The 27,081-nt window shown below is 42.3% G+C and overlaps 2 protein-coding genes across 5 annotated transcripts in view; both read left to right on the forward strand.

Moving 5' to 3' along the window:
* Window positions 1–7,250, forward strand: part of crebbpa (CREB binding lysine acetyltransferase a) — a 46,715-nt gene extending 39,465 nt beyond the window's left edge. For all 4 annotated transcript variants that reach the window (XM_080880857.1, XM_080880858.1, XM_080880860.1 and 1 more), the window contains 8 exons: window positions 210–360; window positions 996–1,142; window positions 1,254–1,367; window positions 1,502–1,667; window positions 3,158–3,325; window positions 3,693–3,854; window positions 4,025–4,306; window positions 4,511–7,250. In XM_080880857.1, the coding sequence (XP_080736983.1) occupies window positions 210–360; window positions 996–1,142; window positions 1,254–1,367; window positions 1,502–1,667; window positions 3,158–3,325; window positions 3,693–3,854; window positions 4,025–4,306; window positions 4,511–6,781 (3,461 nt within the window). In that variant the 3' untranslated portion in view covers window positions 6,782–7,250. The remainder of the gene's footprint in view (window positions 1–209; window positions 361–995; window positions 1,143–1,253; window positions 1,368–1,501; window positions 1,668–3,157; window positions 3,326–3,692; window positions 3,855–4,024; window positions 4,307–4,510) is intronic.
* Window positions 7,251–13,025: 5,775 nt separating this feature from the next.
* On the forward strand, window positions 13,026–27,002 carry slx4 (SLX4 structure-specific endonuclease subunit homolog). Its single transcript, XM_080879731.1, has 14 exons — window positions 13,026–13,214; window positions 13,466–13,978; window positions 15,097–15,304; window positions 15,751–15,981; window positions 16,055–16,281; window positions 16,988–17,283; window positions 17,550–17,796; window positions 18,152–18,321; window positions 19,334–19,480; window positions 19,862–20,031; window positions 20,834–23,115; window positions 24,191–24,290; window positions 24,519–24,821; window positions 26,336–27,002. Exons 2-14 carry the CDS (start codon window positions 13,510–13,512, stop codon window positions 26,673–26,675), a joined length of 5,190 nt encoding a protein of 1,729 aa, XP_080735857.1. The 5' UTR covers window positions 13,026–13,214; window positions 13,466–13,509; the 3' UTR covers window positions 26,676–27,002.
* Window positions 27,003–27,081: the final 79 nt, after the last annotated feature.

Below are 27,081 nucleotides of genomic sequence, written 5' to 3' on the forward strand. Positions count from 1 at the left end.
GAGGACCATATCTGACTTTGATGGAATATGTTAGTGACATATTGGTGATCTGAAGTTTTATAGTCTAACATAGACCATCGATAGTGTCCTAATGTTGTTGTTCTCTCCATGCTGCAGGTTGTGTACTTTTTCCTGGAAAAATGAAGCTCCTGCTTCAGGAAACAGATTTGACCCTTTTCAAACTTCTGCCTTGTGCTTGTCTGTTGTAGGGCTGCAAGCAACACGACTGGGAACGTACATAGAGGACCGTGTGAATAAATACTTGAAGCGACAAAACCACCCAGAGGCTGGGGAAGTGTTTGTACGAGTGGTGGCAAGCTCTGATAAAACGGTGGAGATTAAACCAGGCATGAAAGCTAGGTAAGACCATCATTAACAGAGGAGAAAGTGGGATAGGATGTTTGGATATTAGAATTTTAAAAACAATGTTTTCCATTGAAAGTAACATATTTTGTACTTGTCTACTAGGGTTGCCTTAGTCAAATAAATGAACAACCAAAGAGTCAACAGTTTGGGTGAGGGTAGCCAAACCTCCTTAATTTGTAGATAAGCTGGCAAGGCTTGTGTTTTTCCCTAGCTTATTTTAATTGCCATAAAGAATGCAATGTCCTCTATAAAGATTTTACACCCACTCAGCGTAATTGTGAAACATGCCTGTTTGATGAGATGTCGTGCACACCCTCCTAGGAGGCCTTACGGTGTTGTTAGATTCACCATGGGATCAAAGTCAACAATGCGTGTCCTATCTTTGCAGGGAGGAGTCCCTACTCCAAGAGCCTGTTATCTTAAAGTTAAATGATTTAAGGCTTTTAGCTTTTTATTGACTAAAGGCAACTTGACTTGAATCGTCCCATTGTGTTCTTCACATCTGCTGAAAGCTACTGGCTTTCCACGTCTGTCACTGATTTTAGCAGATGTGAAGAACACAGTGGGACGATTCAAGTCATATTTTCATGGCTATACATTTTAATATTTCCTTTTGTTGGTTTCAACAGGTTTGTAGATACAGGTGAAATGCCAGAGGCCTTTCCTTATAGAACCAAAGCACTTTTCGCATTTGAGGAAATTGATGGTGTAGACGTGTGCTTCTTCGGCATGCACGTACAGGAGTATGGCTCTGAGTGCCCATTCCCCAACACTAGGTCTGTGCATTCAATTATGTCACACAGCAATAAATAATATTAACTTTTCTTTGCGGTTTTCTGTGGTTCACGTAAGATTTAACTTGTCTTCTTTCTTTTTAACCTTTGCAGACGGGTCTACATATCATACCTTGACAGTATTCACTTCTTCAGACCTCGGATTCTACGAACAGCCGTTTACCATGAGATCCTTATTGGCTATCTAGAATATGTCAAGAAACTTGGGTAAGGCTCACTCTATTCTTTGTCTGTTCTTCCTGACGACTTGCACAACTGGCAAAAGCCTCAGTAGATCCAGGTCTCAGGGTAACGTCATCACTGTCTCTTTGGCCTGACTTACTGTTCACGTGTGTTCACAGATATGCCCAGGCCCACATCTGGGCATGTCCTCCCAGTGAAGGTGACGACTATATCTTTCACTGCCATCCTCCTGACCAGAAGATCCCCAAGCCTAAAAGACTGCAGGAGTGGTACAGGAAGATGTTGGACAAGGCTTTTGCTGAGAGGATCCTGCATGACTACAAGGTAACAAGGCAGAATGAAGGACTGCATATTATTACTAGAGATGTCAGATATATATATATATATATATATATATATATATATATATATATATATATATATATATATATATATATATATATATATAGCTGCTTTTTGTATAAGTTCATACTCAAGTTTAAAATAAACAAAAAAAAACGAAAACACTAAAGCTATTCTGTTATACCTGTATGCAAAAAATACACTGCACCCAAAATATTTCATAGTTCAGCAACACTGATCAATCTAATAAACTTAAACCTACTCCATCCTCCCTATTCTGGTATTTTAAAGAGTAAGCAACCTAAGTAATAGAGTTCTAAAACTCCCAGCAAAAATAATAATAATAATAAGGAACCACTCCCCACCTCATGATGCTTAATTGACGTAATCAACTTCAATTTGATGCAGTGTGAAAAAAATGCCCAGAAATTATTTTTCAAGAATAATTAACTAGATTCAACATCTTTCTTCTACAGAATTGCAGACTGCACAGATGGTATCTTCCCAAAGGAAAAAGTACTATAGCTTACTAGGGTATATTAGACTTAATAGTTACTATATACAGTAATGGACTTCTATACATTTTACATCAGATTAAAACTTTGGGTGTAAGATTCGGATAATTATTTATTAAAAGCTAGACATTTTAAATGAGAATAAGAAAGAAAAGTATGTCTTTGTGCCCCCTTTTCCCTGTTAATGCCCTATCGGCCCCCCCTGGCTAAACTTTGCTAGATCTGCCCCTGCACAGTTACCAGCTGTCAGCTGCGTAGAAAAAGATCCTGGTGTAGAAAGTAATAATAAATAAATTCTAACAACAGCTTATCAAGGTTAAACGTGCTGCTGTTGTTCAGCCACTGGTTTCTTCTTTCTGGTGCAAAGTGGGCCAAAAACAAAGAAGAGAGACGGACTCGCGACAAAATAGCCGATCAGCTGATCATTGATCAGTTTCACGATTGAAGTAGCAGCAGGAGAGGGAGAGAGGCAGTCGCTCCATATATCGGTTGTTAAGCTTAACGCGGGAATGCTTTACAAACATTCAGAGATGAACTTACACACTTGCTTTACTTCTCCCGGGGATAACTTCCTCTGAGATGAAATGCTGGCTTGGTAGCAAGGCTACAAATACACACAGCCGCTCTATCACGTGATGCATACTGCTGCGACGTGCTACGGTTATGAGCCGAGTTACGCCATGTTGCAAGTTTTGTGAGGTGCTTTTTTGATATTTAATGGATCGGGTTACATTTTTTATTTCTCTCCGATATCCGATCCAGTAATTTACGTCAGTATCGGACCGATACGTAATATCGGATCGGTCCATCTCTAATTATTACCACATAAAAGCTAAAGTGACCAAATTGTAAAGGGCAGATGATAATGTTATTGACTACTGAGGTCTTTGTTATATTAATCAGATGTCTCACTAGCTGTTGTTGGGATTAACCCAGTGTTTTCCATCCGTCTCTCAGGATATCTTCAAACAGGCAACTGAAGACCGACTGACCAGCGCCAATGAGCTGCCTTACTTTGAAGGTGACTTCTGGCCTAATGTGCTTGAAGAGAGCATCAAGGAGCTGGAGCAGGAGGAAGAAGAGCGGAAGAAGGAGGAGAACACAGCTGCCTCTGAAACTCCAGAGGTATGATTATTATATGAAGGTTTGATGTAGTAGAGCACCAGAAACTCCACTATCTTGTATTGTGTTACTATCTTTGTCTTTCCATTGCAGGTGAATGATTCGATATAAGGAGTTTAAAGAATTAAAAAATGTATTTTTATGTACTACTACCTTAAACATATAAAACATTAAACATTAAAAATATTTGAATCAAAATAATTTCAGTGGAATTTAATGAGATTAAGGTGACATCAAACCAAGGCAGAGAGTAACTAATGAACTGTGAAAATTTGTGCACTCTGTGCTAAGTTTTAGCACTGGAAACAGTGAGAATATATAATGATGGAATAATTCATACATAACATGTTTTCTTTAATATATTTTTTAGGGAACACCAAGTGACAGTAAAAACGCTAAGAAGAAGAACAACAAGAAGACCAATAAAAACAAGAGCAGCGTGAGCCGAGCCAATAAGAAGAAGCCTGGGATGCCAAATGTAGCTAATGATTTGTCTCAGAAGTTGTACGCCACCATGGAGAAGCATAAAGAGGTCAGACTTGTTTCTTGTTTTTTTTTTTTTTTTTGTGGTAGTGAAAATTGGGAGGTGATGAACAATAATTTTATGGATGTGATCAAAAGGTTAACTAGTGGGGAACAGTCCGAATAACGAAAGTAAGTCATACTTTATTTTGATTTTTTCCCCCCTCTCCTTTGCTTAAGGTGTTCTTCGTGATTCACCTTCATTCTGGGCCCATGGTCAACACTTTGCCGCCCATCGTGGACCCCGACCCATTGCTCTCCTGTGACCTGATGGATGGCCGTGATGCCTTCCTGACTCTGGCAAGGGACAAGCACTGGGAGTTCAGCTCCCTCAGGAGGTGCAAGTGGAGCACCATGTGCATGCTCGTTGAACTGCACAACCAGGGACAGGATCGTTTTGTCTATACTTGTAACGAGTGCAAGCACCACGTGGAGACACGCTACCATTGCACTGTGTGCGAGGTTAGTTTCCACTGCACTGTTGTTTTTACACTCGATTATTTTGTGTCAGGTTGGAACTAGGGAGAGAGGAAAAAAAGGATGATTGGAAGTGGAAATCTGTCAGATACGTGGAATGACGTACATGAACTGAGTAAACTTTTTAGTTTACCATCTTTGGTTGGACTTTAATTACTATGTCCCCTTTTCTTCTTTTTTCCCTCTTAGGACTTTGATCTTTGCATTAATTGCTACAACACAAAGGGCCATGAGCACCAGATGGTCAAGTGGGGTCTTGGCCTGGATGATGATAACAACAGCCAGAGTGGGGAGGCCTCCAAGAGCCCACAGGAGAGCCGGCGTTTAAGTATTCAACGGTGCATTCAGTCGCTGGTCCATGCTTGTCAGTGTCGCAATGCCAACTGCTCTCTGCCGTCCTGCCAGAAGATGAAGCGAGTGGTACAGCACACCAAGGGTTGCAAACGCAAAACCAACGGTGGCTGTCCTGTATGTAAGCAGCTTATTGCTTTATGCTGTTATCACGCAAAGCACTGCCAGGAGAACAAGTGTCCTGTCCCGTTCTGCCTGAACATCAAGCACAAGCTTCGCCAGCAGCAGCTGCAGCACAGGCTCCAGCAGGCCCAGTTGATGAGGAGAAGAATGGCCACCATGCAATGCAGAACCATGCCGCTACCATCCCCACCGCCATCAGCTGCCCCTAGCACTCCCACTTCCCACACTCAGCCCAGCACTCCCCAAACACCCCAGCAGCCTCTTTCCAACCAGCCGCAGACCCCCAACTCAGCAGGCGTCATGTCGCCGTCTTTCTCCAATGCACCTCGCACTGCCCAAGCTCAGGCACCGGTGTCTCAGGGCAAACCTGGGCCCCAGGCCTCCCCTCTACACCAGCAGCAGTCCCCTCTCCCTCAGCCCCCCCAACCATCACAGCAGCTATCTCAGCAGCCACCTCCCATCGCTGCAGTCAAGATGGCACAGCGCATCGAAATGATGGCGCAGGCCCAGCAGAACCAGCGGAACTACCGTGTCAATGTGAATGGTTTGCCCATGAATCCCCAGCAGCCACAACAGCGCATGACGGCACCAATGCAGCCAGCAATGCAGATGGTGCCTGGGCCCCGGGGACCACCAGTCATGCAACCTGGTATGGCCACTGGACAGTGGGGTGGAGCTTCAGGCCCCATCCAGCCAGGTCAAACTCAACAACCAGGTCTTGTTCCAGGCCAGTCCCCACAGCAGCCCATGACCATGCAGCGAGCCATGATGCCACCAGGGCAGCAACCCCAGCAAAGCCAGAGGATGCTGATACCACAGCAGCCCGGTGCCCGGCCACAGACTCCCCAGAGAGCTGGAGCTATACCTCCAAATGCTCTGCAGGACCTCCTCCGCACCCTAAAGTCTCCCAGCTCACCCCAGCAGCAGCAGCAAGTTCTAAACATCCTCAAATCAAACCCTCAGCTAATGGCTGCGTTCATTAAACAGCGAACAGCCAAGTACCATGCCAACCAGCCGCAGCAGCAACAACCGCAACAGCAGCAACAAGCAGGCCAACAACAGCAGCCTGGCATGCCAGCAATGCAGAATATGGCTATGTCTGGAGGGGCAGTGCAAAGGACGGGGATGCCACCACAGCAACCACAGCAGCCTCAAGTGCAGGGCATGGCTGCATTAGGGACTCAAGGGCAGCTGAACACCGCGCACAATGCAAACCCCCAGATCCAGGAGATTTTCCGCAGGCAACTCTTATTGCAGCAGCAACAACAGCAGCAGCAGCAGCAACAGCAGGGAGTGTTACCACAGAGCCACCCGGGTCAGTTTGCTGCTCAGTCGCAGGGTACAACACCCACCTACTCCCAGCTCCGAATGCAACAGCAACAACAGCAGCAAATGCAAATGCAGGCAGGGGCACCTGGGGGCCCCATGGGTCAGCTCCCACCAATGGCTCAGATGGCCCAGTCTGGCATGGGGATGGACTCGACCCAAAATTTACTGCATCAACGACTGCTTCAGCAGCAGCAGCAACTTCCCCAGCAGCAGGCTGTCCTAAAGCAGCAGATGGGCTCCCCTGGCCAACCAAGCCCCATGAGCCCTCAAACCCACCTCCTGGCTGGGCAGACTCAAGGCGGAGCCCACCTCCCCAGCCAACCTGCTTTAGCCAACGCCCTCAGCAACCAGGTCCGCTCCCCAGCACCAGTCCAGTCCCCTTGTCCACCCTCGCAGCAGCCCCCACATTCCAGTCCTTCGCCGCAGGTCCAGAACCAGCCCCAACCCTCACCTCAGCACCCACCCCACTCGGGTTCACCCCACACAGGGCTTGGGGGCCCACTGCAGTCGATGGAGCAAGGACACTTGGGGACACCAGAACAAAGCGCCATGCTACCGCAGCTTAATACGCCCAACAGAGGAGGGCTGAGCAATGACTTGGGGATGGTAGGAGATGCTACAGGGGACACTCTGGAGAAGTTTGTGGAGGGATTGTAGCATTTCTGCTGGGAACTAAAGAACATATTGTCACTCCCACGGACCTGTCCTCCCACTCCTCTTCCTCGTTTTCCCTCAAACTCTTTATTCCGTTAGAGGGCTTTGTTTGTTCTTTGTAAGGCTGACAACGGTTTTTGTACTGACATGTAAAAAGTTTCAAACGTTGCAACAAAACAAGAAAATTTGGTTCATTTAAAATAAAAAATTCAAAACCTTTAGGGAATGTAATTGTTTCCTAACCCTAAATGGTAGGTATTTCTTCCTTGGGATGTTGAGGGATTTGCAAGTTGCTTCTTAAAATGAAATTAAAGTCACAAAGAATATATTTTTTTGGTTGAGACCAAATGTGTTCAGTACTCATTTTTTAAAATTTTTTTTGTTTGTTTGATTTCTTGTTTTTTGGGGGGGTTGTTTGTTTATGGGTTCATGCCTTTCTTTCTTTTTTCTTCTTTTTTTTTTTTTTTTTTTTTTTTTTTTTTTTTACAAAAATGTAAAGTTGCATTATATTATTCATATCTTTATTTTGTACCTTTTTGAGAATTTTTTTTTCTTTTTTTTCTTTTTTTTTTTCCTTTTTTTGGAAACTGTAAAATATTTTGTCTCTGAATTGGGCCAGGTTTTTGTTATCTTCACAAGCTGTCATTCCTGGCAATTGTAATCTAGTGTTGTACTATTACTGCAAGAAGATGCGTTCAGGGACAATGACCGCTCCCATTCTTTTTGTGTGTATGAAGAGCACTCATTTGTATTAAAGTAGGAAATGGCCTGCAGCAGTTTGTGTAAACAGGCATGTATGCAGGAGCACATGAAGACACTGACACAAACCCTCACCGTCACTAAAGCCGCGTTTCCACCACAGGAACTTTTACCAGGGACTAGGGACCATACTTTCAGTTACGTTTGGGGTAATTATTTAACCCCCCACCAAAAAGGTCCCTGCTTTGGGTGGTTTTGAAGCGCTGAACATTTCTGATTGGAGTACCCGTCTTTACCACCAACTCCAGGGTGTAAAAGCAGCCGTCTCTTTTTATTATGTCAGCGGATTTTTCTTTAAATTTTTTTCTTTTGCTTAATTTTCACGGGCCTTTTAAACATTTTTTATTTCCTTGGAAACAAAAATTTCTGTGACTACGACTTCCGGGTACTTTTGGGTGGACACGCGGCTTAAGAGATATACAGCTGATTGGTTCACCAATAAGGACTGCAGCCTACAACTCAGTGGCCTGGAATTTGGAAACGTCTTGCAGGTGTAGAAAGTTGTTGCTTTGACATTAAAAAGAATTTGTCATACTTTTTGTCATACAAATGTTGTAAAGTGTAAAGAGATTGTGAGAAAGAGACCAGCCCCCTAAGCTGAGGTGGAATGAGCAGTGGTTGTTTGTAGGCAATGTCTCTGATGCTGCCCAGTTCTCCAAATTTTACACTAAGTTGTGTGCTATCAGGGGATGAAGGGCACATTTGAGATTCACCTGGAGGAGAACTAAATGTCATCAACCCTCATTCCTCTCACAAAAAAAAACTTGAATTAGGGGGATTTAATTTTTCTCCTATTGTAAATCAAGTTAAGCAAAATACTATAGATATAAGGAAGAGCAAATGAAATCACTGTATAAACTGGTAAAAGACTCATTTCTTACTTATATACCATATTGTTAAATAAACTGTGTGCAACAGAAGAACTCCAGTACTCTGTTGACTAAATAATGAGGCATCACTTCCTCCTGTTGGTGTGTATTCATTTGTTTCCGGTGTTACATTACCAGCAACGACTGTTCGGTTTTCATGTCACCTAAAATAACATTTATTTTAACTTTAGTCCTCATCCTGAACTTTTAAAAAGATGGAGTTGAATTGTTGTGTTTAGTAAAATGATATGTATCGATGCAGCACTTTACAAATAGTGACCGATGCCTCTTTTCCACCCATGTGAATCTGGTGCCTGAGCTAGAACCGGATTCATGCATTTCCACCAAAGCCAGACTATTGTCAGCAAAAATTGGCACTTGGTTTTATTATTAGCAGGAATGTAAGACCCCCTTCTTTCAGTCGAAGTGCAAAGCATTAATAAGTAACCTGCTAGGCTCTACAAAAAGTCTAGTGAGAACCTGTGCGATTACAGAAAATACTCATTTTAACCACTATGTCAGGTACACATTTGCTAATTTTTTTTAGTGTTTTAGATTGAACAAGTTGCTGGAAACATTCCTCAGAGACATTTGGTACATGACGGCATTGTGCAGCACATTCACAATGGTCTGTGAAACCTGTTAAGTACATTTTAGTGCACTAAAGTAATTGTCATTTAGAAGAAAATAGTCTCAAATTATAAGAGCTTTATAATGTGCATTAACCTGCTAAAATAGCCATTAGAAGACGGAAACACTGGTCATAAAGAGATGGACATAACGAGCAACAGTAGTTCAGGTTGGCTGTACCATATAAATAATGGGTGATTGGTGCTTAGCAGTCCAATAAGACATCCACCACACCATTCAACCACCATCAGCATCGAGAGTTGTTACAATGCCCATAAAAGGGGAATCCAGACACTGATTTTACCCATTTGTTTGTGTTTTGGCTACCACCTTATTTGTTCTTTGGAAACAGAAGTGGTGGAATGATGGATTGCAGGTGGGTGCAAATTAATACCCTAAAAGGCCAGTGCCGCTTAGTGGCTCAAAGTAATCATTAGTGGAGGAGTCAGACTTAATGGATATAGCTGTATGTGGCTACACCCATAATTTTAGATGTTAAACTTTTAAAAAAAGTAAGTTATTAAAAAAAAAAAAAACAGTCCTTATGAAAGAGTGTAGAAATCTGTAGGGTGCGATTTTGATATAAGGGGAACTGACTCACGATTGCAGTGTAGATGGCCTTGTGGCTGGTGGAGGAACTACAATTTTTGGCACTTCGTGTTTAGGTTAATTTTTCAGTCCCAGATGTGACCTTACAATCTGAATGTGGCAGCATCAAGACTCATCAGAGCAGGTAATGATTTAGCAGTTGTCTGTGTGTCTGCCGGTGCAGCATAATCACATCCACACAGCTGCACAAATATGAGTTCTGGTTCTTTCTCTTAAAAGACAGCTTGTTTGGCACTCCATACAAATGTTTCTGATCTTCTGGAGATCATCCTGGTTGCAAAAGTCTTGCACTGAGTCTCTGCCACTTGAATGGCTGTGGGAAATATGCTGTGATGCCCAGTTGGTGAAGTCACACTCATATAGCAGCCAGTTAGAATCTGAATGTTCATTTACAAAATATATAAATTGCATTAAGAAGTGAAAGTGTAATGAAATTTTCAGTCAGGTAACATCATTTAGTCTCTGTCTCAAATTCAAGTCATGAGGTTTGGAAAGCTCTTTTAAGTGTGTATTACTGGAGTCTTTTTCTTTAAAAAGTCTATGATGTCTGAGTCGGTGTCTGTCCCTCTGTGTAAACTACAGGCACAGAAGTACACTTAGACACAAAGAAGTAAACTATAAACTCCTCTGTGTATAGTAAATCTTACTGTAGATTTACCTCTGCAGATTTATAAGATGTATCTGAATTTGCTTGCTTCCTACATGCCTTCACATTCTAACAGTATTCATCAAAGCCTATCCACTCACCAGTCGCTTTATAAGTCATACCTTGCTAGTACCTGTTTTGACCCCTATGCCTTCAGAACTACCTTAATTCTTCCCAGCAGAGATTCCTTCGAGATTTAGGTCCATATTTTGATGACAGCATCGCACAGTAGCCGCAGATTTATCGGTTGCACATCCACGATGTGAATTTCTTGTTCCACCACATCCCCAAACTCTGGTGACTGTGGAGGCTATTTGAGTACAAAGAACTTATCCATCCGATATGGATAAAATCTTTACACTGTGGTCATAAAGTGATGGACATGATCAGCAACAGTGCTCAGGTAGGCTTTGTGAACTTCTCCATTAGCTAATCTGCTTCAAGGTGTCATGCGTGCAGAGATCCACTTCCCTCGGTTGCAACAGCTGTTTGAGTCATTGTTGCCTTCCTATCAGCTGGAACAGTCTGGCCATCCTCCGCTGACATCAACAAGTTCCAGAGAACTACCACTAACTGGATATTTTCTCTTTCTCGGCCCATTCTCTATAAACCATAGAGATGGTTGTTTTGGAAAATCTCAGCAGCTCAGCAGTTTCTACATACTCAGACCATTCCGTCTGGCGCTAGCAATCATGTCGCATGCCAAGTCACTTAAAATCACCTTTCTTTCCCATTGTGGTGGTATGGTTTGAGCTTCAGGTCATCTTGACCATGTTGACATGTGTAAATTCATTGAGTTGCTGCCAGAGGTGTGGACTCGAGTCACATGACTTGGACTCGAGTCAGACTCGAGTCATTAATTTTATGACTTTAGACTTGACTTGAAAAAATGTTGTAAGACTTGTGACTTGACTTGGACTTTTACACCAATGACTTGGGACTTGAATTGGACTTGAACCGGTTTACTTGAAAAGACTTGATATTTTACCCCAAATATAAAATTTAACATGCATATTATATAGAGATTGAAAATGTGACGTCATTCACGGGTAGAACCGCAAAGGATTCTGGGAACTCGTGGCAAGCGGTACTAGCGCACGCACACACAGCGATAAAAAGAAACACAAAAATGTCAAGAAGCTGTTGTATTATTAACTGCAATAGCCGGTCGCATGACAGCCACGGGAAGCCGACGGGTAAAGAGATCGGTTGTTATCGGATTACGTCGTTGAAGAGAAATTGTTCGAGCCATGTTTCCGAAGTGACAAAGACGCGACGGGTGGCCTGGATTGCAGCCATTCAAAGATCAAATATAACGTCCCAGAACACTCCAGCTCACAGGTTAGTCTGCTCCAAGCATTTACACAAAGGTCAGTCTGCTGTTGTAGTTAATACGTCATTTTCATAACATAATTGGTGATATAGGTTACAAGCAAGTCTGGCGCTGAACAGAAATGGTCGCGCTATGCTCCTTTATTTATTGTGCATAAATAGTGAATTGTCCTGACACAATATTGCGTTTCGCTTCTGTTATTATGGTACATTGACAAAAACATATACTTTTATTCACAGGATAAAACAGGTTTTTTGTATCACTAATTGCCCAGTACGATTACAGCATACAGTATTATTGTCACTGCTACATTTCTGTGATGCTACCAGAAATTATTTCCACTACTAATTAATTACCGTTGAGCTCAAAGGTCCTATTAATAAGCGGTTAAGGAATGTGTATTTATGACGACGATTTGTGAGACTGGTAAACTTATGATACGTACGATGGTCTTTACTTTCTACACGGTGCATTTCAAGGTCCTGCACCCATCCGTCGGTAAACTGTACCTGGGCTTGTTGCAGTGACCTGAAGTTACTAAACTTCATGAGTGTGTGCACTCACTCCAAGAACCGTATGATTATAAATATGCATATAAATATGCTACGATGAGATAGCTGACTTCATCTAACTAGCAAATGTTTTCCAGGCTACGTTGGTGATGCAGTTTAAAAAAAAAATGATATTAAAAAAAAAATCATTTATTTATGTATGATATTTTTGTCATGCGATTTCAAAGCCGGTCCTACAACCGCATCCAAGAATAACATGCAGCGTATCTCAGAACTGTCGGTGAAAATTATTCTAGGAGCTAGGTTTAATTGAGCTGCATTTTAAAGAGGTGCAATTTCACAATTTGTGTATATTTTCTAAGTTCACTATTTTGTCATGTGTTGAGAAAAACACAGATTAAAAAATTACATGGTCTAATATTTACATTTAGCATAACTGCAACATGCTTTTTTTCGTTTTTTTTTTTAAAGACTCGAAAGGACTTGAAATTCAAAGTTTCAGACTTGTGACTTTACTCGGACTTTTACACCAGTGACTTGAGACTCGACTCTGACTTGCCTGACATTACTTGAGACTTGACTTGAGACTTTAGGATAAAGACTTGAGACTTACTTGAGACTTGCAAAACAATGACTTGGTCCCACCTCTGGTTGCTGCAGTGTGATTGCTTTAAGGAACATGTTGATCAAGCCTGGGTCTTAAACTGGTTTTTAAAAAATCATTATTTAGTTTAAAACAATTAAAAAAGTGTTGGAAATCTTTAATAAAGCGTTTATAAATGATTATATTAAACTGTTATTTACGGATTCCGTCCAAAGTCACTCGCTTTAGTCACATGACCTCGACAGCAGCCAGTTATTCGTTGCTTTCACCGTCACATGACCGGAAGTTTTAAATGAAGCGGTTTGGGGCGTAGCTTTGAAATGAAAACAAGTGTTGTTTGCTGTCTTCTACGCTTTTTAGTTAATAAAAAACTCTATAGAATTACATATGGTTTTAAATGAATGAAAATAAACTCTTCGGCGGCCTCTGTAAACAATGAGGCAGAAAATTAAACAGTTAATTCTTCAAATATGGGTAAGTATAGAGGTGCTAGCATAAGTAGCTAGCTGTTGTTTTCACTCCATACCTTTTGTGGCATGATTTGTCAAACATCTGTGCCACATATAACTATTTCCATTTGTCTCAGTGTGCATGTAATTATAGCATCGCTGTTTTTATTTGAATACAGAATTACCCGCGCAAAATTTACTTACATGCAAATTAAACCTTTTCCCTCCATCGTTTCACATCAGTGGATCCAGCTTAAACTAGTTGTCTTTTTGCAGGGTGATCGTAAAAGCCTCTTATTGCGAAAAAAAAATACAGTATAATGGATGACTCGGACCAGGATTTTGAAGATTTCAGCTCGAAGCATCTAAGACGAGTCCGCAAGAAACCAGGTGAAGCCAGACAGGCGAGGAAAGCAGATAAGCAGACCTCCAGTCAAGCAAGCGAAGAGGATAAGAGAAGGAGAAATAACAAAAAAGCTCTTAACTCTATCAAAAGGCTATCTTGGACGCAGCCTGCTTCTGCTGCTGGTGCTGGCGATGATGGTGGAGGAGAAACGCGTGTGGTCAATGGAGAGGCTGGACATCAGTCAGGGGATGCTTGGCCATCAGCTGAGCCTTTAAAGGAAGCAGGGCCAAGTCCTCAAAGCGGCCTAAGAGCGAAAGACAAAGTGCTCCTGAGGATGAAGCAGTTCAAGAGAGATAGTCCACAGAAGATGGTGCACAAAACTCACATCCAACCAGCAAACCACGAGAACAACTCTACTCCTTTTACACAGCAAAAAAATCAGGGTGAGATGACAGAATCCTCTCCAGTCTACTGCATCCCTTACTTTGATGTGCTCTCTTTTCCTGCTCAGTTTTTGTTTTTTCATTAGTTTTGTTTGTGTTGTGTTTGTGTTCAATTTAGGTTCAGGCAGTTTACAGTGGGTTAGTTTTTGTAGTTAAAATGTTTAGCTTTGGTTTTTATTATATTCAGTTTTCCTTTGTTATCTAATGGGTGGTATTTGTCAGGGGCAAGAATTGCCAGGCTCAGAACTGCACAGTAGAGAAATACAACAATATAAAAATATGAATCTCTGCTCTCTGGATTAACAGATGCACAAGAGTCTGATCAAACTGACTGCAATAACAAATTTGATCAAACTGACAAAATCTAAAGACATTTGCTTTACATTCTTATTTTATTTTACTTAGTTTAGATTTTATTTTTATATTACATAATTAAAAGTTTTTTTGCACACCAAGTTTTAGCTTTTAGTTCAGTTTAGTTTAGTTTACTTAACTATAATAAGCATACACCTTCTTTCTTATGCTTATCCAGTTCAGGTTTATAGGGTTGAAGCTGTTTCCAGCTGTTATAGGGTGAGAGACGGGCTACACCTTGAACAGTAGAGGTAGTAATGGTGAATGAGATTAAATACCTGAGTTCAACCATTAAAAGCAATGAGCAGTGCACAAAAGAGCTGAAGAAGACAGTGTTGACAGGATGGAGTGTTTGATGGTGAGTGTCAGGGGTGATTTGTGACACAAGGATAGTATTAATCTGCCTGACAGTCTAAACATGGCAAAAGCAGCAACATTATGAAGACAAAGGTAGACCTTATAAACACTGTAATATTTTATGTAGGGTTTTCTGTGTCTGTATTGATCCGAGACATATTTTTTCCCAAATTTTACACTTTAAATTTGCATCATTATATTTCAGTATATGCCATATAGAATTTACCTTGACTGTTGACAAACTACTAACAACCTGTTACCCAGGGACTGAGTTCTATCGTTGAAAAATAGGAAATGTGGCCCATACCTTTTCCTTATTTTGAAATCCTGTTTTCTGAAATGTTGCTGTGTTATTCTTGCTATCCCTCACTTTAACCCGTATATTTCTGTCTCCGGGCTGTTCGCAGATACTCCAGATACCTTCAGCTCTGCTCTTCCTCCAGAGCCTCAAGACAACGATGAGGCTCTTGCTCTGCAGCTGCAGCAGGAGCTGGACAGAGAGGCAGCGCAGGCCCAGATTGTGGACTTGGAGGATGGAGGGCTTTTCTTCTGTCAGATTTGCCACAGAGACTTAACACACATGACAGCAGAGGGTCGCACACAGCATCTTAACAGGTCTGAGGATTTTGATTGCATTTTAGATGATAGCTTTACATACTAGTGGACACACAGGGAGGCTAAATGACATTAAAAAGTTTGTCTTCACTGTTACAGCACTGTAAGAGAGTGTTTATTGGACAAGTAGCCTCCATGTGGAGTTCAAGGATTCCACTCATTGAGTGCACCAAGTTGCATTTAAATGATTTGTTGGAAAATAAAACAATACCTTTTCTAATTTTCAGGTCATAACTTCATAAAGTATAATGACAAACATCTGATTAAAATAATGAAATCCTGGGGTTATAAGAGTTTTCCACAAATAAAAAAAAATCATCCTCAGTTTCTGTGTTTTACAAAATGTTTGATTTCTTTGCAGATACATGAACTCTTACCTAAAGTGTCTCTCTGAATAATCAGAATATATATATTTTTTCATTTTTGTCAAAAATCTCTCTGTACAGGTGTTTGGATGAGAGTGAAAAGAGTGGCCCTGCGGCTCCTGCACCTCCTCCTCCACCACCTTCTGGTGTTCCTGATTGTCCCATCTGTGGTAAGAAGTTCAAGTCCCAGAAGAGCCGCTCGGTCCACTTGAAGCGCTGTTCTTCAGATATGGACGTCTCACCGGCTGTGCTGATACAGGCTCTGCAGAGACAAGCTGAGGAAACCCAGAGTGCTGCCACTGCTAATTTACTGTAAGTCAGACGATAACTTTGTTGCATAACTAAAAGATAGATGACATCTAACTCTAGCCATTTTCTTCTTCAGCATTCAAGCTGTGGGCACCAAAAGGAAAGGCCCAACCAAGCCAGGCCTGCAGGCACGGAAGAAGCCCAAGAAAAAGCCCGAAGCCCTGGATGAAGAGACCATGGTGGCTTTGGCTCTGTCCTCCTCCCTGCTGGAACAAAAGAAAGAGGAAGAGAGGCAGTATCACACAAAGACTGGCACTTCTCACACGTCAGTGACTCAAGATCTGAAGTGGAGGCCAGACGCAGGTATCTGTGTTTTTCAAAAAGCAGGGAGAGGGGAGAAGATAAATAAAGATAGATAAAACTCGAGTACCAAATTCAAATCTTCTCCTACAACAATTTCTTGTTCCAGCTTCTTATTCTGTCACACCTCAGAAACCTGCAGCTCCAGAGACAGAAATGCCTGCATTAAGCAAGGTCACAGTAGGAAAAGCCCAAAGTACAGAAGAGATAAAACACATTTACATTTACTGAATTCCCAACTCAGTTTTCAAAGTCAGAAACTTAGGTGTGGTTTATTAATTTGACATTTGAGCTTTAGTTTAATATTTAATTATCAACACACCCTGCAGCCAGGATACCCTGCCTTTGATCTTGGTTTAGCTTTGTCTCTAATAATGATAGCTGATCAGGACCGGTCATTTCTCAGTTATCAAACCAAGTCAGAATAAATACCAGTAACAGCTCAAGAGCAAACGTGAGCAAAGAAAAGGTTTAACAAGGAAGGTTTTCGTCCTGTTTTTGTCAATGAGTAACAAATATTTAACAGTACAGTTGGTAGATTGTGGGTTTGCATACCTGTTGCTGTTTTAAAGCCCTGCAGCAGTGTATATGTGACTGTCTATTAGATATTTAATAACTAAAAGGTTACATTAAGTTGTTTTTTACTCAAATTTAATGAGGAAGTTTTCAAATATCGGCAGGACCTAAATCCTCTGCTCCCCTCGTGCAGGTAAAGGGCGTGGAAAGAGAAAAAAAGGAGTCGCCCCTCGCCCTGCTCCATTACTTCTCATTCAGGATGCTGAGGGGGCACTGAGGAGGTTGCAGGAACGTGTTTCTGCTCTTCTCCTGCGCAGCCCTCCAGACTGTCCCCCAACCCCGCCTCGCAGCCCCAGCACTCTGCATAGCTGGAGCGGTGCTGCCCCCCTCTGGGAGAAAAGCCGACTGCTTGACGGAGACTCCAGCTGTCTGTCTGATTTCTACGTTCCGGAGCTCAGGGAGTTCTTCTCACCCTGGGTATCAGCAATGGTGAGTGAGACCTAAGACATGTTTATTTTTTATTGTGTTATTGCGTCAGTTTTCAACTAAATGGAGGATTTAATCAATTCGATTGAATGGAAGCACCTCTTTTGATCATTTGTTTTAATCAGATGCAACTTTAAGCACAGATAAAACTGTTGAGAGAAAAATGTTGTGTTTTGGAATCACTAATGGGTCCCAGTGGATCTTCATACTGAGAAGAGTGTGATCTTGCATGTCTTACAATATCTGACCAAAAACTCCTCCACTTCTAGACTGATGCAGCCTCAGAAGGCTCCAGCGACAAGCCCGAGTCTTGTGTTCAACCTGTGGCCAAAGGAACTCCCACCACTGGGTTCAGGACCTCCATCCTACCATCCTCTGCCAAGACGGCTTCCTGCTCCCCGGCTCCCTCCACGCCCGGTACAGGGCAGCTCTCAGTGAGCAGTCAGGTTCTTCAAGACCTGATGGACCTGGCTGACGAAGGCATGACACTCACACAGTATGGATACACAGCCAAAGGTAAAACACGCGGACAGAAATTATGTCCTAAAACATTTTTTTATTTAAAGTGGAGCAGCATTAAAGCCTTACCTAATGTGAAAATTGTACCAATAAGTTAACTGACAGTTTGATATTTTATATGATATAAAATTATGATGTTATTACCTGTAGAGTTTAATTTGAACATTTAAATAAAAGGCAAAGCGCCTAAAATATGGTGAACACATCACATACACACCTTTGTTCACTGTCTTCTGTTCTTGCTGTGTATGTTGAAGAAAAACTAAAACTGTGGGTGTTGGTTATATAAGTTTTATAAACATTTTAACATCGTGCTAAACATGAGGCTAAACTATTTAACCTTTTTTTGCAGACAACGCCAGCGAGAGCGGCTTCATCCAGGAGGAATCAGAGGAGCAGGCTGACCTCTGTGCCAGTGGCTTCCTGCCAGAAAGGGCCCACACTCATGCTGAGGAAAGACATAGCCAAGCGATGACAGCAGCTGAGCAACCAAGGGAAAAAGTTGGAGACAGCCACCTATCAGTAAGATGTTTCTTAACATTTCCATTATGTTCATTAATTTCATCTATCCAAATCTTTTAAGTACTATTTTTGTAGGACCGCTTTATTTTCTTTCAGTTAGATCTGTAGTAAGGTCCCTAGATGTTTTCAGGCCAAGTTTAATCTGGCCCTCTTGTTCTGGAGTATAAACAAGGGTTTGTTGTAAAAAGCTGCCAAATATAAAGAGTCGCCTCCAGATATTTTATTTGAGTGAACAGTCATACGGCTACTTGTCAGTAAGTTGTCCAATAAAGATACCTCATACGCTGGTACGAGCCGCTGTGCTGGTGAAGAGCAGCCACACGACCTGGGCACCTTGCAGTCATTGATTTGACCATAAACTCATCTGAATAACAAAGTATTTGTAGAGTCAAATTTGAGCCCACCTCTCTCGCTCAAACTGGGTCATGCAGCAGGACAGTGATGCAAATCTGCTAAAAAAAAAAAAAAAATAGAGTCAAGGTGTTGCAGTTGGCCCAAAATTCAAATCTCAAGCTGATTTAAGTGCTGTGGCGGGAACTTGCCAACTAATTCCCACAAACCTTAATGAACAGAAGCAATGTTGTAAAGAAAAGTGGGACAAAATTCCTCCACAGTGATGCGAGACAGAGACACTGATACAGTCACACATATAAAAGAATTATTTCAGTTGATCACTGGTAGATATGCTTCTACAGCCTACTGAGTCATGGGGTGTAATTCGTTTTTTCATATGGTTGCACAGAGTCCTATAACATGACTCATGATGTCATGTTTATAAACGATGTCATCTTTTATAAGCTTTCCAGCAATGCACAGTTTGGCTCAACATCCATCTGCCCAGCTGTGATGCAAACCGTTCTGCATGCTGCAGGCTAACTTTGTGATGACACAGTTTCTAAATCACCTTAATTCATTGTGTTCTTTTAAAGCAATAATTATAATAAAATAAATATCAGGACCTAAATAACATGTTAACATACGTCATTGTATTATGATGGTTTTCCCCCTGTAGCTAGCGCTGTCCACATTGGCGTCAGACCTGAGCAGCATGGTGAACAACCCTCAGCTCAGTGATGTCCAGCTCCAGGTGGACAGTGGAGAAGTCTTCTTTGCACATTCCTTCATGGTGTATGCTCGCTGCCCCCTGCTGGCAGAAATGGTAAATCAGTTATTACTGTGTTGCACATCAAAGCTCTGCTGATGTGCAACACCAGGGATGCATTATTATGCATATTGTTCTGTCATGTTTTGCAAGTATGAAATATAATCTAATTAGTGTAAAAATTGACGCAAGTAGTATAAATAATAATAGTATGATTGTAAGAGGTAATTAAAGGTCTACACTGATGCATACTGTAGTGTGCGATGCTCCAGGTTGAGATTTCATTTTGCTTGAAAGAATAAGCCGTGTGAATGTGATTTTATTTCAATGCTTTAAAAACAAATTGGGAATTTTGTTTTGTTTAAAGTTGTTTCTTTAGTTTCTTATGAATTAATTCAGCTTTTTCAGAGTCGATTTGCTCTTCTGCTCGCGTCACAGATGCATGAAAGTGGTTTTGGGGTGCAGGAGGAAGGCGTGCCTCCTGCTCAGAGGGTGTTGATCAGCGACGTCCCGGCCCAAGCAGTGTTTGCTCTTCTACAGTATCTCTACACAGCCCACTTCTCCTTACCGGCATCGCTGCAGCCTCATGTGCTGGAGCTGGCACAAAGGTACTAGGAGATGGAGGATGTAAAGTCCAAAGCACAAAATACAAAGCAAAAGTTTATGCGTGCAGCAGTGGCATAAATACATGCAGACTGAAAATGAGAGAGAAACAAAACAAAAAAAAGAATGCCGCTCAGAGTTCCCCTAGTAGCCCGGGGCAATAGTGTCACAACGATGGGGCGGTTCAGGGTCACCTGAACCAGCAATTACAGTATGTCTTATTAAAGAGGGAAGTTTTAATGGCAAAACCTAAAACTAGAGTGGATGTCTGCTCCCACCAAAAAGCTCAAATGCCTTAAACAGTCGATATTTCATCCTATAAACCAGGATCTTGTTTGTTGTCTAGCTTTGTTCTTTATTAAACAGAGCTGGTTCTCGTAATTGCACTTAAATTAGAAGCCCAGATGTTTTTAAACATATACACATGGGAAACATCTGGAGAATGCAGTCAGGATGTGGTTCGCAGTTATTCTTTCTCACATGTAGGACACACGAGGAGACGGCGTACATGTGAGAGAGCGTGTTGGAAGCTGGCAGGTTTGACTGTGATGTGACTGAGTCAGATAATTGACTTCTCTCATACAGCTGCTTTAGATAAGCTGAGAAAGGTTCAGGGCTCTAATGCATGTGTGAAAAGAACTTCTGTTAAGAGTTTCCATTTTTTTAAATAAAACATTAAAATCATATAAAAAACAATACTTAAAAAAGTATTATTCTTTTTGATATTTTCTGAATTTCATGTAAGAACTCTTAAAATTTGACGCTGTTGTGAAAGCTTCTTTCTTTCGTTTCTCTTTCCTGTTTCAGGTTTGACTTGCAGGAGCTACAACAGCTTTGTCATCTTGGGCAAGAGGAGACTCTGAGAGACGAGGGCAACTACTTAACCCAGGAGGAGGAAACAGACCAGGCCTTCATCGAGCTCCTCCGCTCCATGTGGAACGAAGACGATGCTGACGGTGACGACGGGGAAGATTCAGACAGAGGAAGAGATGAAGGCCTGGAAGTGGATCATCAAGCTGATGAGGTCACGTCAGGCGATAGAGAGATTCACGAAGAGAAAGTGAATGAGGAAGAGTTGGAGGAGATCTATGAGTTTGCGTCCACGCAGAGAAAGAGGGATGAGGAGGAGGAGGAGGAGGAGGCGCTAGATGAAGAAGAAGATGGAGAAACTAAAAAAAGCTTAAGTGACAAAAAGCTGCAACCTGACTTTCAACGTGAGCCCGACCCCAGCCTGGATCGCAGCTACAGCCGTCTCTTTTCAGATTCGTGGGGGGTGTACGAGGAAGCAGAGCCTTCCTCCTTAGCTTCTACCTCTGGTCTGCCAAAGGTGCACCTTTCTCAGCAGTCCCCTTGTAAACCATCATATGAATTTTCAGGGAGAGCTTTGCTTCAGTCTTCAGCAAGTGTAGTTAGTGATCCTTCCATCAGTCCTCCACCAGGGACATCCAACTTGCCAGTTCCAGGTGTGTCCCCTGGACAAGTAGGTGACATGGGTGGCAGTGGAGACAAGGGAAAAAATCCAGTTGAATTGAAAATGCCCAAGAAAGATCTATTGGAAGACATGAAGCGAGAAAGCCAAGGTCCTTATAGTATTTGCACCCCTCATTCTCCTGATTCAGCCCAGAAAAAAGACGAACCTGAGCTCATAGTTTTGTCAGACTCCAGTGAGGAGCTTGAGGGGGATGTTGCTGTTCTTAGTTCCCGTAGCCCCTTACCACGTTCTCCCGGTTATACAGAAATCAAATCCAGGCACAACTCAGCACCCAATGAACCAGCTTTGAATAAAGAGGCCAGTAGTTTGGGGCACAGTGCTGGTGATCAATTAGACTGTTCTCCAGAAGTTTCCTGGCTGATCCCGTCCACACCTGTCCGTCCTGGCAGCGGCACCAGGAGCAGCTCCACTCAGACCAGAAGCAGCATGTGCAGGACGCAGCTGTTTCGGAGAAGTCAAACATCCCCATCATCACCCTCTGTTTTTTCTTCTCCTACTCTTAAGAGCACCCTTCACCCCTCCAACAGTGAAACCAAGGATTCTGCCGACACCGACCAAATGAAGGGCAGTGTCTCCAGGTTGAAGATAGAAAGGAACTTCAGCTTTTCTCCAAAAAGAGAGAATAGTGATGATTCAAGGAACGATGGAGAGCGATTCAAAGTTCCCCTGCCTCAGCCTAAACTGTCAAATCTCTCAAGCTCGACTCACCTTGATTCTCTCCAAGCTTCTTCAAAGCGTGATATTCCTCTTCAGCGCCACCCCCAACCTTACAGCAGTACTCCCTTACAAACGGAGCTCCACCATTCCCCTATGCGTCTTGCTTCCTCCCTGCTTCACACTCATCCCAGTAAGCAGAACTCAATGGGTCAGAAAAGGGAGAGAGCACCATCAGATAGCCCAGAGAAAACAGACCTGGGGAGCTTTCACCTCTCCCCTTTGTCTGACCCTTCAGGCCCACGCGCTTCGTCTTCTCATAGTTTAGAAAGTTCACCGAGGCTCACCGTGTCTTCTAGTCAGAGTCGATGTTCTCTTAATTCCAGCATTTATGAAAAGAGGTTAAGGAATGAGAAGGAAGGAAGAGAGGCAGATTCCGATCATACTGAAGAAATGTTCAATGAAGGACAGGAGGGAGAAATAAAAATAGAGGCAGATGTTGAAGAATCTAGTTTTCAGCAGAGTTTCATGGCCATGGATGAGCCTCCCATAGCGTTCAATGATTCATGGGGACTCGATGTGTGTGTAGACGCTGATCCAGGATGCTTCAGTCTGAGGCTGGAGGACAGCGGGCAGCGAGAAACAGCCCAGTCGTTAACCTCTCCCACCAGTCGACCTGAATCGTCCAGACACAGCAGCGAGTCTTTAAACCGCTGTGGTGGCGTGACTACCCCTTCCACACCTAAATGTCACAGCTCTCAGGTGCACGCAGGTCCCTCCATCACCACGTCCCCACCTAAAGCCAAATTGCTGACCACACCAGAGATTGACAACGGCCTCCTGGACTCCAAAATATGGGACAGCTGGGAAGAAGAAGAAGAGGAGGAGGAACACCTTCCTCTCTCTAAGAGGGTGAACCCCTCAACCTATCATAAGACCCCAGGTAAGTATTTCTATTGTGTAATTTGCCAGCATAAATATAAACTGCATATTACTAAATAATATTTGTTTTAGCCTAAATTATAAAAACCATCCCAATATGTATCAACAGGTCTTAATTTTTATTAAATATCAAGAAGTATTTTTCCTCTAATACATAATTTATACTAGAGTTGCTTCAAAATCTAATCAGATTCTTCACTCTACCAGACAACCTGTGCCTGAAGTAGAAAGTTATTGTCTGTATTCACAGGGTTGTACATGCTGTACCTTTGTGGTTGGGACGACAAGCCTGCACAGGGCTACACATACTATAAAAATCGAGTGACAGGCTTAAAAACATGCTCTTCTCCACCAAGACAGAAAGAATAGAATAGAATAGAATAGAATAGAATAGAATAAACCTTTATTATCCCCAAAATTAGAAATTTTAGTGTTACACAGCTCTTATAGCAAGAGAAATATAGACAAAGTAGTGCTATATACATAAGCAACCGACACATTCCAGAGCAATAAAATCACAAAAAGACAGATAATTATTATTATCGACCACAAGTTCTCAAACAGCCTCCACAATTAATTCAGTTTGTTTTTATTTAAAAAGCACCAAACAAAAAAAATAGGCATCTCAAGGCACTTTATATTTTAAAGTCGAGACTCTGCAACATTAATTAATGTTGTGCTCGTTAACTTTAATAAGCACGAACTTGTTAATTGTGAAAGAATGTTATATCTGAGCCTCATTTCAAGGTTAAAACCAAATTGACTGGTAAAAGTTTGAAGTATTGATTAAATTCAAGTGGAAAACAAGGAATAATGTGTTGTTTGGGGGCTTATTGCTTTATCAGGTTCATTTTATCTATATTGTTTAATATCACCAATTCATTCAAATGCTTTACAATTAGTATAACTTAAGATATGATTGCGGGCTATTACAGATATATTGCTTAATTTCTGTTGAATAAATAATTAGTTGGGATTTTTTAAAGGACTGCACGCACTTGTCTTCTATTTATGAACTTCTAGTGTAGAAATTAGACTTTGTGCCTAAACAGTGTCTTCTTCTTGTGTTTCATCAGTGTCGTCTCACAGCAAAAGGCAGCGCACCTTGGTGCCCATCACTCCCATGCCCCACTACTCTGACATGGACACGCCGGAGCTCAAGAACAAGCTCAACAGGTCAGTTGGTTCACTCTCATCCTCTCGTTAAAGATTAGATACAAGGCCAAGTTTTTTTTTTTTCTAACTAATCACAGCGATTAAGTGAGGTATCTATCCGATTAGCTCCCCTGGTGTCACTGTCAACGCAGTCTGTCTGGCTCTGCTCGCTGTCAGGCTGTTTTCCTTCTGTCCATCTGTTAGTCCGTCTGTGCCTCGCAAATGCCTTTAACTTTCGCCTCTGTGCAGGTTTGGCGTTCGGCCTTTACCGAAGCGCCAGATGATCCTAAAACTGAAGGAGATCCACCAATACACACACCAGCTGGTCAGCTCAGACTCTGAGGATGAGGCCTCAGTCTCAGGAGCCACAGCTCAGATGAAGCCCCCTGCCAGCAGGCCAGTGTCCTGCGCCCAGACTGTGAAGTTTAAAGAACCCCGAGCACCTGCTGATGTGTGCCCTGTGAAGCACAACGGTGATGAGGTGGCGGAGCCTCTGTCCAACTCACAGGGCTCCAACACCTCCTCAGCTGGAGCCAGTGAAGAATCGGAAAGGTACTCCGCAGCGTGTAGATCATCTTAGGTGTTACATAACAGAGCGCTTGACTATAGACTCAGTCAGTGGCCTGTGTTCTCCAGGAGCCATGTTTCTGATGGATTCAGAGTTGCTCGCCTGTGTGCACCTGTACTAGTGTTGGTAACAAATCAAATGACATCAAAGGTTCACACCAAGTCATCTCTTGGCAGTCGTGAACATTCAGAAGATAATGTCTTAGTTTAAAGATGTGAAGTCCATCAAGAGTCGACACAATGCATGAGGATTGTGAAGAGGAGGATGTTAGACACCATTGCCCTCCTTCACAGTTGAATAGCACCAGTTTGTAACCTGCTATGGTCATTGTGTGTAATTTGCTGTGCTGTTGCCTCAGAATGACACCAAAGTGTTCACCTGTGTACATCACAACCCACAGCTATACAGAGGGTGCTTACATTTTTAGTGTTTTTATTAATTGAGCTCTAGAATGTTGTTTTTTGTTCCTACCTGGGAAAACAACAATGAATTTAGTCAGTAGTGACTGCACAGCTATAAAGTCAAGATAAACAACCTTTATGAATGAGATTCTTTGGGGGAAATTTGAAATGTATAAAAATGCCATTTTGTGATTTAAAATACTTCATCTAATTATGTCCACTATCTAAAATTACATTAACAGAGTGGAGATAACAGCCATATAACGATGAGTCAAAGACTTGTGATGTTAGTGCTCCTGAGAGAAAGAGCTTAAAATGCACAGAATGGGGAAAAAGTTCAAAATGATGCTGATTATATGTGATATAAACTTTATCAGCAAATGTGTTGAACGCTACTGTAAATTGCTTTTATATACTATGAAGCATTAATTCAAATTCACACACAGATATTCTGTATCATGAGCTGATGGCGCTGATATGAACTAGAATTTAAGGTAACTTGCCTGAATGCTGTTTTTGTAACAGGTAACAGATCGGTGTGTAGAAAAGCACCACTACTCACCCGCTCAGTTCTCCTGGAAAATGGGATTACTGTAGTGACGCTTGGTGGTTGGATTAGCAGGGCAATAGTATTCAGGGACCTTTGGCTTCTTTTAACACAATTACAGTGTTGCACAGAAAGAACAGCAGCAGCTCCAGTAATGCAGGACAGAGAGAGAAAACAATCTGCACACATCCATCAACTGAGTTTCTGGATCAGATAATTTAGCCAATATCAGGAGTTCCTTTTAGCCCATTTTACAGGTACAATTCCTCATATTTGGGAGGTTAAAACTTGATTTCATTCATGTTTTGTGATTGATCATTTGGTGCCAACATGACCCCTTACACGCCTGGCTGGGGTCACACGACCACACAACTACTGACATGTGGCTGATTGGAGACATTTTGGAACCATTGAAGTAGCTTTCCAGTTCCAGCTGTTGCTTAGTGTGTGCACGTTTGACCCTCAGATATACAAGTTAGATACCTGACACTCATTTTAAAAATCAGACACTTAGTAGAGTCTATAAAATTAACCGCTTCCTTCTCATCAGGTCCAATCCAGAATTATGCATCTCGTCCGACGGCGACTCCGACAGCGATGGCGGGATTTCTGCCTCTCAAGCAGCGTCCCGGCTCCAGGATCGACTCAAAGCCGTGCGCTCCTTCATCTTGTCCGACTCCAAGCTGTACAGTCAGATCCTCCAGTATAAGCCTCTGGTTCTGTCTCAGCTTCAGGAGCAACTCAAAGCAGCGGGGATACGCCTGGGGGCCGCCAAGCTCATGGACTACCTGGACTCTCAGTGCATCACCTTCACCACAGCCAAGCCAGGCCGCGCCGCACCGAGCCGCAGGCGGGTCAAGAGGACAGGCAAGGCGGGCAAAAGTAGGTGAAAGAGAGGCAAGCGAGGAAGGAGGCATTACAGTCGCACTTTTAAACTCACTGCAAGAATGGTTTTATGTAGAAACTTAAAGATAGCAGATTTTATTTCTGTGCTTGGAACGTTTGTCTGATAACTGAAAAGGCCACAAGAAAATCTAAGTGATCAAGACAAAGACTGATTATTCCCAGGTGAGAAAATCTTTAGTAAAAACAGGTTTATAACTATGTAATTATTGACACCGTTTTTCCAGGACCGGGTGTATTTTAACTGTTTTTTTTTTTTTGTTTCCCCCCCCCCAATGTTGCATTTATTAAGAAAATAAATCAGATTAATGACGGCTGTAGTGTGGGGTTGACAAATGGCTGCTTTAGCCCCCTTCAGACATGCATTCCTGTTGCACCTTACAAGGTGTCCGA

This window comes from Rhamphochromis sp. 'chilingali', assembly GCF_963969265.1.
Source record: "Rhamphochromis sp. 'chilingali' genome assembly, chromosome: 4".
In the NCBI taxonomy this organism is placed as follows: domain Eukaryota; kingdom Metazoa; phylum Chordata; class Actinopteri; order Cichliformes; family Cichlidae; genus Rhamphochromis; species Rhamphochromis sp. 'chilingali'.